Source organism: Molothrus ater, chromosome 5, assembly GCF_012460135.2.
Source record: "Molothrus ater isolate BHLD 08-10-18 breed brown headed cowbird chromosome 5, BPBGC_Mater_1.1, whole genome shotgun sequence".
Taxonomy (NCBI): domain Eukaryota; kingdom Metazoa; phylum Chordata; class Aves; order Passeriformes; family Icteridae; genus Molothrus; species Molothrus ater.
In genome coordinates, this window is record NC_050482.2 from 47,802,432 (window position 1) to 47,815,674 (window position 13,243).

The 13,243-nt window shown below is 44.9% G+C and overlaps 1 protein-coding gene across 2 annotated transcripts in view; it reads right to left on the bottom strand.

Moving 5' to 3' along the window:
- The window catches only part of GRIN2B (glutamate ionotropic receptor NMDA type subunit 2B), a 207,158-nt gene that overhangs the window by 70,540 nt on the left and 123,375 nt on the right, over positions 1-13,243 (bottom strand). For both annotated transcript variants that reach the window (XM_036400362.2, XM_036400363.2), the window contains exon 5: positions 6,793-6,907. In XM_036400362.2, coding sequence (XP_036256255.1) covers positions 6,793-6,907 — 115 coding nt within the window. The remainder of the gene's footprint in view (positions 1-6,792; positions 6,908-13,243) is intronic.

Consider the following 13,243-nt stretch of genomic DNA (forward strand, 5'->3'; position numbering starts at 1 on the left):
TTCAGCAAGAGGCAAAGAAAGCAGACAGCTCATAATGACATAACACACAGTGGTTAGGAAGAGACACCCAATATGTTCTCTTTGGTCAGAGCTAAACCAGCTTATTATTGCAGCATGCAGTAATCCAGCAAAGACACAGTTTGACCAGCATGTCTGCAAGATTTACATAGAAGGCATTTTCAGAAAGATTGTTCTGATTGTCCTCTGATAAGGAAGCCTTTGTGTGGCACTGGAATCTGTCCTTCTCCTTAGGAGTTGGTGAAAGATTAACATGGCCATAATTAGCCACAAATACATACAGTTAGATCCTGGGCAACTGTGAGAAGTCAGGCCAAATCCTGGCAGTGGATGCAGCATAGGTGCACAAATAAAGCCATCTGGTTGTCTGATTGAATCAGGGTCATAAACAGACCCATCAGATGTGACCTAGATCAGGTATCTAAGGGACACTCGCTTGGGAGTGGGATATCCATAAAATATGTATTCTTTGATGCAAGTCTGCTGTCTAATGAGAAGTAAGGCATTCAGCAAATTACGGTCTCTTAGAGACACGTCCAGAAAGAACACTTTAAAAATAAGGGGGGGAAATGCACGTACAGACTCCCATTCTAATTTCAGCCATATGTGCTTGAATCCAGAAAAGTCCCTCTGCCCTAAGAGAAGCCATATCCTTGTAAAAACTGGTTCTGTGGGAACAGAATCAGTCTCTTACTCTGAGTAGGTTAAAACAAACTTCTATGCCATTTATCCCCAGGGACAATGAGTCATAAATCCCCATGTACACAGCAAAATTATCAAAACAAGACTGATTGGCAAAAACAATCCAATCTTGTCTCACTGTAAAAGGAGTTGGTGGAATAAAAAATAATTTCCTCCCTGGACACACAGGCAAGATGCCAGAACTCCACATACAGAGCAGAACCTGACCAAAGGCAGTAACTTCTACCCCGTGGAGACAAGCATACATTTGCAAGGCTCACCTAGGTGGGCACCAGACAACATGAGGAAGAAACTGTCTAAAACATCTAGTTATCTTTCCAAAGGCAAGGGAGGGCCTTCAGAGAAGACTTAGATTTGTACAGCTGAAGTTTTCACCTCAAAACCCTTCATTCTTGTTCCTTTGCTATTTTTAAAGAGTCTTCTTTAAGGAGGCTTTTATTCTCTAAGAAAGTGAAATAAAAAAAAAAAATCGAAGTCCTTCCTTCTGCTAAGCAATGTAACAGATAGGATAACATGATTCATATTGATTCTTCACGTAGTGGTCAGTACCACATGGACTGTTACTAAAAGCCAAGAATACTGATCGTATTTTCAGTCATCTCCCCTGTTATTTCTGCCACTGGGACATTGAAGCACACAGAGAGATGACAGTGAATGTTTCTTTTAATGCACAGTAAGAGAGGCCTGAAGGCTGTATCATCATCAAATGCTACAGCCTCTTCAGCATCTCTGTGGCGTTCATCAGCTCCCCAAAGGTGCAGACTTCAGGAGGCGACAAGTGCCTCCGTAAGAGCTTTTGTTCACAGACATGCACAATAGCCTTCACATGCCAACTGCCTGCTTCTACAAAAGGTTCATGGTGGAAGCTTGAAGAAATTATGTCCTCAGTGGATCAGGCTTGAAGTTTCTGCTGATCAGCTTGTCCAGAACCTGGGTTGCCGCTCCTATGAAATAAGCTGCTTTTTGTGAGACGCTCTTCAGGTTTGTCTTGCTCATCTAATCACAGAAATGTAGGCTGGCAGAGAACCACAAGAGATCACTTACTGCATCCACCAGCTCGAAGGCAGGACAAGATAGACTGAGAGCCTGCACTGTTGGATTTTTTTCTCTATATACTCCAGCAAATGAACCTCTACCAGCAAATGAGCCTCACCATGTCTCACCATGCCAATAATTAGACAGCTCCCTACATATCTAACTACAATCTTTCTGCTTGACAATTTAGCAAGACAACTTTTTCTTTCTCCCTACTGGGGCATGAAAAGCAGCTGACTAGTATGTCCTTTTTTCAACAATCATTTAGGTGTCCAAAAATTTATCTTGTTCTCTTTCCTCATATTTTTAGATAAGGGAAATCTTCATTTTTCATTTTTCTTTTCTAAATCCTTCTTTCCTTCCCGTATCTCTGTCCCATATCCCAGGAGAACTCTTCCCAGGCATGGATGGGCATAATGGTGCTCTGTCCCAAGCTGAAGACAGGGTCACAGAAGTTCACAAACTAATCTTATGCAGACTGTGGTCGAGGTGAAACACATCTCTGGAAAACCATGTGGCAGAGAGTAGTGGCACTATTTTCCACCCTGCTGCAGCATTAGGAAGTCCTGGAAGTCAACAGTCACTGAGGCAGTTGAGAGGATGTCACAGCAAATGGCCCTATCCCCAGAGAGCACTAATGTGTGCAATGGTGTAAGGGTACAGGCTAGGAGCAGCCTGCCCATGAATTTGTAATCATGGTCACACCAATGGCTAGAGGAAGCAGAACAGACCCTGCTGGAGTTGAAGAGTTCAAAAGTCAAGTGCTGATAATTATAGCACCAGCAACAGGCAAACATTTTATCTGCTGAGTGGGGTGAAGGTTGATAGGGGCAGAGGATTAGAACATGCAGCAAGGAGAATGCATCTTTCAACCTAAGTTTCCCATCTGTCCTCTAAGATGGCTTGTAGTGGCACCCTGACCAAAACCATCACCTGGGGCTTTGCTTGTCCAGACAGGAAAAGGGGTGAATGGGGCATGCTTGGTAAGAGATGGAGGGAGCTTGTGAATCAAAGGGTCTGTGGGGTGGCACAAGAAGCTGGTGTCAGGTACCTCATGGAAAGATGCTCTGAATCCCCAGTGACACACCCAAGAGAAGAGGCTGAGCACAAACCAGCAATAGAAGTGATGCCAAACTCACTAGTAATTAAAGTAGAGAAGGAATCTGAAAGAGGGTACCAAAGTTCATAACATTTGTGTCACCCCTGGGTTTGCTGGGGGAAAGTGAGGAAGCAGATGGGAAGATCTGGGAGCTAATGGGACAGGACTGTTGGCAGGAGCTAGTGGGATAGGACTCAGTAGAGAAGGAGGATGTAAGCAAGAGCTGGAGATAGCAGCACTTGCTAGCTCTCACAGAGGGATCTTGAACCCAGAATTAAGTCCTCATCATATGTGGGATCATAAGAGAGCAGGAAAAAAAAGGCAGATAGTGAAGAAAAATACTGGGTGAAATCTCTTCCCACACAAAATATCAGAACCCACTGACACAAAACCTAGAGTAGTACTGACCCTCTGGCTCACTTTGCAAGACATCTGGCCCCCCACTCATCACTGCACTGAGGCATGGTCCTTCATGGGGCATAAGAGTAGACATCCTTCACCACCTCCAAAGAGCTTCACTAACCTGCTGATGAAGGTAGTGTGGAAAGGCAGGCAGTGTTCTGCCCCCAAGGAGCAGAGTACAGAGAAGTGAATGAAATTCAGCACATTTGCTTATCATGATGAACCATTACTCATGGTTAAGACAAGCAGGAGAGCTCAAGTTACTGCCCCCTTGCAGAAAGTGGGTTTTCTTCTTGTTCTTTCATGACTGTCAGCCCTACAAGGCTTCCGTTTGTATGAAGCACTCATGAGGAGATTTATCATCATCATCATCAGAGTCTGGGGGCAGCTGCAGCTCCTCTGGAAAATTAATTCCTGTTCTGAAATAACTGGTGAGGTTGTGAAGATATTTATTGGGAAAAAAAAGTCAAAATCACAAAAGATTTCACAGACCTGAAATCCTGAAACAGTTCAGTCACTGTCTGGATCTTTGCTGCTCAGAAAATGGAAGACTTCACACCTATTTTAAAACACAGCTTTTTATATATACTCCATGAGACATACCCTCAAAATCCATTTGCCATCTTTCAAGAATCAAATATGCCAAGCTGTACAGAGCTGCAAGCTGTGTTACTAAATCCAGAGGAGACTAACAGAAATGATCAGAAGACTAGGAAACATGACCTACCAAGAGGGACCGAACAAATTCTTGTTTAACCTACACCAGAGGTGACTGGGAGACAACATCATAGAAGACTTCAAACCCACAGGGGGACAATTAGAAGTGATAGAGAATAAACAATTCCCTATGTCCATTAGGCAGACACGAAGTATTCATGGGCTTAAATTGCAGCCAGGGAAATCTAGGTTAGACATTAGGAAAACTTAGTAGGGTAAGGAGAAAGAAGGCATAGAAGAGATTGACTTGGAATTTCACGGGATTTGTAGCATTGAAGGTCTCTCAGACCAGGTGAGACAAGCATCTGTCAGGAATAATTTCAGTCTAGTTAAACCCTCTCTTGGGGCACAGGGAGGGACTAGTTGACCTCTTGATGTTCCTTCCAGGCATAGCATCTGATTATAGATAAGTGTGTAGTTAAAGACTGAGCTACAGTGAATGCAGCTGGACCAAATCAGTATCTCCCACTCAGCCTCTCATCTCATGCCTCCTACTGACTGTTTGCCGAAAAGTTCCCAGGATGAAGCACCTTGCTATTTACATAAAATTAGTGAGAATTTGGATAATGTTCCAAAGCACTATAAAGGTATTGGAATTATGGGCTAAAAATATATTAATAATTTCTTGTATTGTGGCATTGCCTGGGAGCTGCTGTTAAGGGCCAACAGTTTGTGTTGCCTGACTCTTTGCAAACATGGAACAAAACTATGATCGTTGTCGCAAAGATCTCTGCTTCACACTTTTATTTTTATGTTTGAATTTCTGCTGAATGGAAATTAAATTAAGAAAAAGAGCATGAGGTTCCAGGTATGTAAGGTTGTATCTGTGATCAGAACACACTGGAGATTACTTCAGTGTCTTCCAGAAAGAGCCTGCCAGCATAAAATTCAACCAGTTCAGAGTTTGATTATAATAATCTGATCCTCCTTGAGGAAGACATCCATTTCAAGATAAAACATTTGTGCCCAGGAAGCACTATGTGTTTTTCTTACCACTAATACCACAGCTCATCATAGCCTCATTTCAGCCCAGCCCCAGCTCCTATGAAGTTAAGGACTGTTTTGGTTTAATGGATGCCAAGTAGTCCTCACAGACAGCAGGGCTCAAGAAGGTCACAGATCTAACCCAAACAATCTTGATAACCCTTCTACTAATTGTCTGGTTCATCTGAGAGACCACAAATTCACTCCCAGAGACTGAACAACCCTTCTTGCCACTGACAGAAGCCACCAAGCCTTCACTGAGGGTGTGACATGTGAAGCACGTGACAGGCAAGATAAAAACAGGACTGTATTTAGCTGTGCCTCCCCAGAGACTGCAAAGCTTTCCAGCAACAGATTCCCACAGCCAGGCCTTCTAATAACCCCTTGGAGGATTCATGCTGCTACTGCTTCATTTTCCTTCTGATGATGGAATTTTCCCCCATGAGAACAAATGTGGTGCCAGCTAGGAACAAATCCTCCTGGACTTTTGCTGGTAAGCTTAAATGAAGTTGAGTGACGGACCGAGCCTGATGTGACCTCTCTACAGCCTGTGCTTTGCATGTGCACACCCTGTGCAGTATCTAGACAGCCTGCCTTCAGCCATGGCCAAGAGTTGTCCACACGTGCTATGCCATGCCCTTTGTTTCCTCACGCTCCTGGCCCACTGAGACCTCTTCTGACTGTCCCAGACCACACACCCTCATCTGATCTGAACAGTGCCAAGACCATGAGGTAGACAGGTCCTCCTGGAAACCAGGCACAAGCTAGGGGCTTTCACCTTCTTGGCAAATTCCTGCAGCTACTGGGAGACCCTAGTGACTGCCGGGCACCAATGTGATTGCTCTTCTGTCTCATTCACAAGTGTTCCTACAGCTCTCTTATGAATACACCTCTCCTGACAGCTCCCCATTTCATTCTCATTTCCCCATTAATTTCTTCCTCACTTTCACCAAGCAAGTCGCTTGCAAGTCCATGCAGAGAACAAGCAGGCAAGGAGAGAAAGTTTTTTGTGCACGGTGGGACAAAGGGGCATTTTTCTAAGGCATACACATGATTGTATACAGACCTGCTTCATATCTATCAAGCGTTCTGATGAATTCTCCTTCCTTTGCTCTTTTCTCACACCCAAAACCTTTTTTATATCTCATTTTCTTAGCCCTTAAAGTACCCCCTCTGCTTCAACAGAAACCCTTTGGGAATACTTCTTCAGAACCTGGACCACTGACATTTATGTGGGAGGTGAAATGAACCAAAACTTCCCACTAACTCAGAAATTCACACCATTTCTAAAATGGTGCTTTGGGTTACATGCAAATTATTCCAAAATATGCAAATCTGGATCTTTGAACAACTCAATATGATCTCACGTTCACCATCCCACTTAACGCACCATCCCATTGCAAGGGACACTGGCCAGACACATTGAGCACAGTTAATAGTGGCATAAATTACTAAGTGTGGCTGTAGCTCAATCACAGTCACTTAATGTACAGAACTTCACTGCCACCAAACCACACAGAGAAATATTTTCTGTCTCATCCATTGAAACTCATGGCACAGAGGAGGTATCTTCTCTGAAAGGCTGGAAAACTTATGTTCAGAGATTACAGAAAGGAAGCTGATGAATTTTTAATGTAGGCTAATGGAAGACTGTAATGGCATCCTGCATGGAGAAGACAGCAGCCTGGGCAGTGGAGATACCAGTGGTCCAGGATACAAGAAGCAGATTGCCAGCCCTTGATAAGAAGTACAGAAAGGTGGGGAGGATTATTTGCCTGGAGCCTTCCCCCTTCTTCTTCCCTGACACAGATGGAGAATTACCAAACATATCCTACCCTCTCCCACTTCCTCTCCTTGGTCAAAAGGATGATGACCAGCTTGGGATGCATCTGGTATCCGTCCTCACTGAACGACAAATTCCTGCCTTCAAAGGTGACATTGATCAGGTACCTGTGAGAGAGAGAAGAGAGAAAGGAGAACATTAGTGCTTGGAAACCAAACCCAAAATGAGACCCTGCCTCTCCTCTTCAGCTCACATCAGGAGGGTAGAAGCCCAGTGCAATACAATGGAAATTCTTAGAGGAAGGGAGTTAGAAAAACAGGACAATTAGTCCCGAAATTGAGACAATCAGGCAAGGCAGGGCAATTGGCCCCATTTTGTGACTGGGATAGGGAACTGATGTACTGTGTTGGCTCTCAATGAATTCCTAAAAACATGTCTAAAAGTCACACACACATGTATGCCCACAGTCCCTGGTTTTCCCTTGCCTCAAAGGGCAGAGGGATCCTTAGCAATCAGCTGTGCAAACACACTGCACAGCCTACACTTCACTCACTCTCCAAAGGGGATTTTGCATGCCACTTGAGGACAGTGATGGGTGACAGGTGAAGCAGTGGGGACAGCCTCCCCCCAGCCCAAATACTGAGGCAATGACTTGGGAAGCAGTGGAGACCAGAGGAAGGAGCAGCACACCTGCAAGAAGCTCCATCCCTATCAGAGCCAGCACACCTCATAGGGCCCAGAGTGTTCCTGTGAGGGAACTTAGGAATAGGGATAAGGATGTTGAAAGAGCCCAGTGAAAGTCTTATTTCCTAGGGACAGAGTCCAGCCTTACACCCAGTAAAATCAAGCTAAAGGGTGATCAGCCCTGCAGCCAACATCAGCGATTCTCTCTGTCTGGAAAGACCCCATCACTCCTGCAGAAGGCACTCCCTGTTGGGGCATTTCATGTCAGCTGTACAAATGGACAGTTAAACAGTCCAGGCTTCAATCTCATTTATCCTGAAGCCTCCTTACTCAGCTCTGGCAATAGGGAAGGCCTTTAAGTGGACTGAGATTACAGCTACACTCATTTCAAGGCCTTGCTGCACATTGAGAGCATGTTAAAGGGGTGTAGCTGTAAATAAGAATCAGGTCTATTGTTTTCCTAACTGTCAGACCATCTAGAAATACACTGTAGGGAAGAGGAGGTAAATACACATTTCACAGTTCAGTGGTTTATATGACATCACCATGGCACTCTGACAGTTTACCCTGTTCATATATTTCACTTCAATTCACAATCCTGTTGCATGAAGTAAATTTTACCTTTGTAAATCTGCTCTGGCACCAGTAGCATCACATCACCATGAGAGGCAGAGGTGACCAAGCTGCCTGCAGGGCTGGCCCCTGGACTCTGCACTCCCCTACTTTGCACAGTTCTATAAATTACACAAGCAACATTTCTATTACAGACATGAGAGGTTTTCTATTCTATTACACCGTGACATGAGGAAACATTTCCTAATATTCAGCTTCAATTTGTCCCTTATGAACTCAATTTGAACCAATTTCAAGAAAATAAATAAGAGGGGAAAAAACCTGTTATTTTGGTGGGTTCATGCTTCCCTACTATCTGCACAAAGAGGCCTCCCTGCTAATCTAATGAAATCATTGTATCAGGGAAACTTCTTCAAACAAATGAAAAAAAGCAGGTTTTTTATTTTTTTTTATTTTAGTTTCTTCCTTTTTCAAACTTTTTTGTTTTAACTCCATTAATCAACCAAACTCATCTATTCACTCCCCATTGCCAAGTGCAATCAGCAATTATGTTTATTTCTAAAGGAAATTCCACACTTGCTCCATGTTATGACCTTCAAGGGACGTGTTCAGCATTGGAAATATGGCCATAAGGGAGCCCAGCATGAAACATCTGCAACAGGACAATTTTCAAAGGCAGACTATGGGTTATTTTCCAAAAACCAAAGCCATTTGGAATGCAAACATTGAGTGAACCCCAAAACATCCTCCACCTGGAAAATCTTAGCCATAAGATAAGATTTATGCCTAAAACATAAAACATTCCATGTCAGGACCAGACATGCTCTTTTTCTGGCTTTTTTTTTTCTCCCCCAGCTGTGTGAATTGTTCTGGTACACAGGAATGCCAGGCACAGATCATTGCCAGGTATGTGCACCCTACAAGACCTAATTAAGGCTCTGGTGGTGGTGGGAGGGATCTTCCAAGATTACAACTTCATGACTTCTCTGCACTGGCCACCAGAGTAAAGACAAAGAAAGGCTGCAAGAAGATGAGGATGCCATTAGCCTGATGGGAGTTGCAGCTTTATATGTCAGTAATTAGTAAGCAATGCCAACATCTAATTAAACAAACACCAATATTAAACCGTTCTCAGCCCTCTTTCTTCTTACACCCAAGAACGATTCCACTACAGGAATCTCCCTTGCACAGCTTGACAAGAAGAGTTCACAGAAATCAGCAACAGATATGAGACAAGAGGGTGTCATTTATGCTCATTTTCACTGGAAAGATTAGAACCTCTAATAATAATCAAGGCGGGATCGTCAACGACTTCAATCCTTGGAGCTGCCTCGAGATTTACACTTAAAGCAGCACTAAAATCCCTTGCTTCACACCTTAATGACTGAAATTAGTCTCCAAATTTGGCAATATAACTCTTCAGAGTGTTTTCTCTCCAACCCATTAGCAATATGTTTACAAAAGTTTGCAGGAGAAGTGCAGAAGAAGTGGCATCCCCCCCCAGCTTTCCCTGCTCTCCTGTACCTATGCTGCCAGCTAACACAGGCACGCAGGGCAAGAGCAGCTCACAGGGAGCTGCAGGGCTTGCCTGGGCGCACTGAGCCTATGTGACAAAGCACCAGGGCTTGAAGGACTCCCAGGCAGGCCGAGTCAGCAGCACGCTGCAAGGCAGCCACACTCGAGTGGCTCTGCCCTCCACATTACTGCAGCAGCAGTCCCCACCGTGGGCAGCACTGCTGCTCTGGTACACCAGCACCACTGCTGCCTGCTCTGGCCAGGGGCATTGGGTTCCTCCCTACAGCCTACAGACACTCCAGTCCCTAAGCAGGCAAGCAGGGGGCTGAGAGCCTCCCTGACATGTCTGAACTGAGCCACCAGATGTAACAGGGGCACAACATGAGGGCAAGCAGGTTGTGCATGCAAGTGACATAAACCAGGAGGAAACCGTGCCTGTAAAAATTTTAATCCCTGCATGTTTGGCACTCCAAGAAAGAGAAAGGTGGCATGGTGGGGGCTGACACATGCAATTTAATTTAATTTGCTAGAATCACCTTTCAGCAAAAGATTTTGCTTATGTGGCAGCTTCTGGAACTACTTGATGCAAGCACAGAAGGGTTGAGCCCTTTGCCAGCCCAGTGGCAATGCAGCGGATGCAATGCCCAAACTCAGACGGGTGAGAGCAAAACATCCCCAGCCTGTGGAAACAGGCTGACCCCGTGAGCCCTGGGGTATGGACAAGCAGGCAGGAGCAAAGGGACGTGCCCTTGGGCACAAAGCAAATTAGACCCAGGGGGACCTAAGCCCCATGCTGGGCTCTGAGGTAACATCACCCATCCTGGACATAAATCTGTCAGCCCTGCTAGTTAAAGGAGAGTGTTTTAAAGCAGAGCTAATAGAGCATTAAAACCACATCAGATGGCCAATTTAGGACCAGCAGAGAGATGATGGCATTTTAAATGGTTTCAGCCGTGATGGAGAAAGCCTGAGGAGGCAGATGGTGGGCACAGGGGGCTTGAGGGAACACAGAAAGGGTGCTAACCAAATTTTTTCTGCCCCAGAGACAGGTGTGAAGGAGATGCATTTGAAATCAGCACTTGCCATTCCTACTTCTGCCTCCAGTGCCTTGCCTGGAATCAGCTCCTCCTAAGCCTGCTGACTGGAGGGGCAAATTTGGACATTGCATCGGTTCACTCTGTCACATTCCCTGCCTCACATGTGTGCAGCACACACAAACACACACCCTCCCCTGCGTCCTGTCAGTGCTGGTTATGCTTCAGTGAGACAAGCAGTCTGTCTGAAATGGCGTGATTATCCTTCCATCGATCGCTTCCCTGAATAAGACAGACCACATAAATAAAACAGCCTCTCCCCAGTTAGCACTGGGGAGTTATCTCTGCAGCCCAGCACACAAGGGAAAAACAAGGTGTAGCTGAGGGTGGGGAAGGAAAATCTGTGGGATACTTTTTACCTTTGCAGGGTAAAAGGCAGGTAGAATGTGATGCAGGATAAAGGGATAGGGATACACACCACCATCATCCTGTCTGGAATCTCACTGTAATGGGAAATACTGAGGCCAATCATAATAGCAGTGAGATGAAAGCAATGAAAGGCCTTTACTCCACAGAATCTGCATGGTGCAATAGCCTTTTTTTTTTCCCCTAGAGACAGTGTTAAAAATTCACCAGTCTGAGGTATCAGGGAATAGACCCACTTCATGCCCAGGAAGGAACAAAAAAGCAAAAGCATGTTACTGCATTTTAGTAGAAGTGCCCACTGCTCCAAACCACGTTCCCTCTCTCAGCACCAGCAAGACCAGCCCAGCCTTGCCTGATGCAAACAACCAGGGCAGAGAACATCAGTCCAGCCCTGCAGCAGGGTCCCACCCATCCCTCACGCCTGCTCCTGAACAAGGATGGACAGACAAAAGGATAGGTGGACTCAAAGGAGAGGGGAAAGGGAGTCTAGGACCAGTATATTGATCTACAAATGGGAATTCTGACCTTCAAGGGGCAAGTGATTGACAGATAAAAGACTTAAGCAGCACTAACTATGCTGTTAAATGCCTTCATCAGAGTGACTGAAGTAGTGTTGACTTTTTAATGAGAAAACCGCAACTGATCCCTTTTGCTTCTGATTTATACCTCCATTCTCCAAACCCATGGAAGGCTTAAAATAATACAGATATTATTTCTCTATACCATTGTTCAAAATTTCTGGGGCTGACTGTGCCTCAGAGCAGAGCCAACTCAGACACAAGAGCCATCCAGACCCCGCTGTGCATGCATGAGTTCGCTTGAGGTAAGACAGGCTCCACAGGATATCAAACCAAATTGCTCACCCCAAAAAAAAGGCAAAACCAGGCTCTGCCTGGGCCTTTGATCAAATTTCACCATGGAATCTGTTCTGTAAATCCTGATCCCGGCTGAGCCTTTCAGAGGTTCTCTCATTGCTCAGTGCCCTGCACTGTCCCTCACACGGCTGCGCTGTCAGTGGCTCATGGAGCTGTGAAAGGTGGGCACATCTGGCTGTATCTGTGTAACATCTGTCTGGTGTCAGGTACAATTTACAGCGAAAGGATTCCATGCAAAGGGCATGAGTGCAGCTGATTTTATGTAACAAGAGGCTATTATGAAGAACAAAACCAAAACAAATTAGAAAAAAAAACCAGAAGTAACCATTGACTAGGAAAATTAAATCTTAAGGGAATGATATTTCACTCTTCTGCATTTATTTCTGTCACTTTCACTGTCAGTGGTACCGCTGAATATGGGGAGATGCACTCTAAGAAAGAAAGAGAAGAAAAGAGTGCTACCAAATTCCAAATTGTACAGGCACCCTGCACCAGAAGATCTGCCCAGACTACAGCCTAAATTACTTCTGGGAATCAGTCTGACCAGTAGCCTTAGAGAAATGCCCAGAGCTCAAGATTGTTTTCATTAAGCAAAAAGATCTAGAGATCATCTAGATTAGGATATATGCCTCAGGCTAAAAGATAACAGAGATGTGAGAGATAAATTTGGTTTGTCTCTGCTGTCCACACCTTTTTAGAAGACAAGAGGGCAGCTACTGGGCTGCAATAAATCAGTGATATTCACCTGACATCAATGGAGTGATACTGGTCAATCCACTGAGACTGGCCCCTCACCTCTAGGAAGATTAATTTTTTTGGTGCTTGATCCTGACCTCTGAAATAACCATTTCTGGTGGAAGACAAATTTCTACTGAACTATCCTTTCTCCAACATTGTTAGCAAAGTTGCTTTGAAAACAATGTTTATGTGTGCTGAGACTTCCAAGTGAAAGCTCCTATGTACAGTGGAAGGATGAATCTTTTACATCAATCCCTCTCTTAATCTAAAAAAAAAAAAAAATGTGCTTCCACTTTGTTTCCCATTTCTTCTATTTATCTACCACAAATTTGTCATTTCACAAAGACTCTGAGATGACAGCTCCTGGGGACTGAGGATATATCTATCCTTGGAGGATGCAGGGAGCCACAGCAATGGCAGGGCTGCTTTCCTACACGCATTGCTTGATCCTAATGAGACGGGACCATTCCTGAGAATGAGAAGCAAAGCTCGCTTTCCACAGCGTGTGCAGCCCCCAGCCTCCCTCCTGAGAATGTAAGGGGAAACTCATCATTGCACCACAGGGCTCTGCCTCACAGACAGGTATCCATCAGGAAGCAGACAGGGTGGGGGAGTCACTGAATTACCCCTCCAAAGGGAACACGGGTTCCAACCTGGG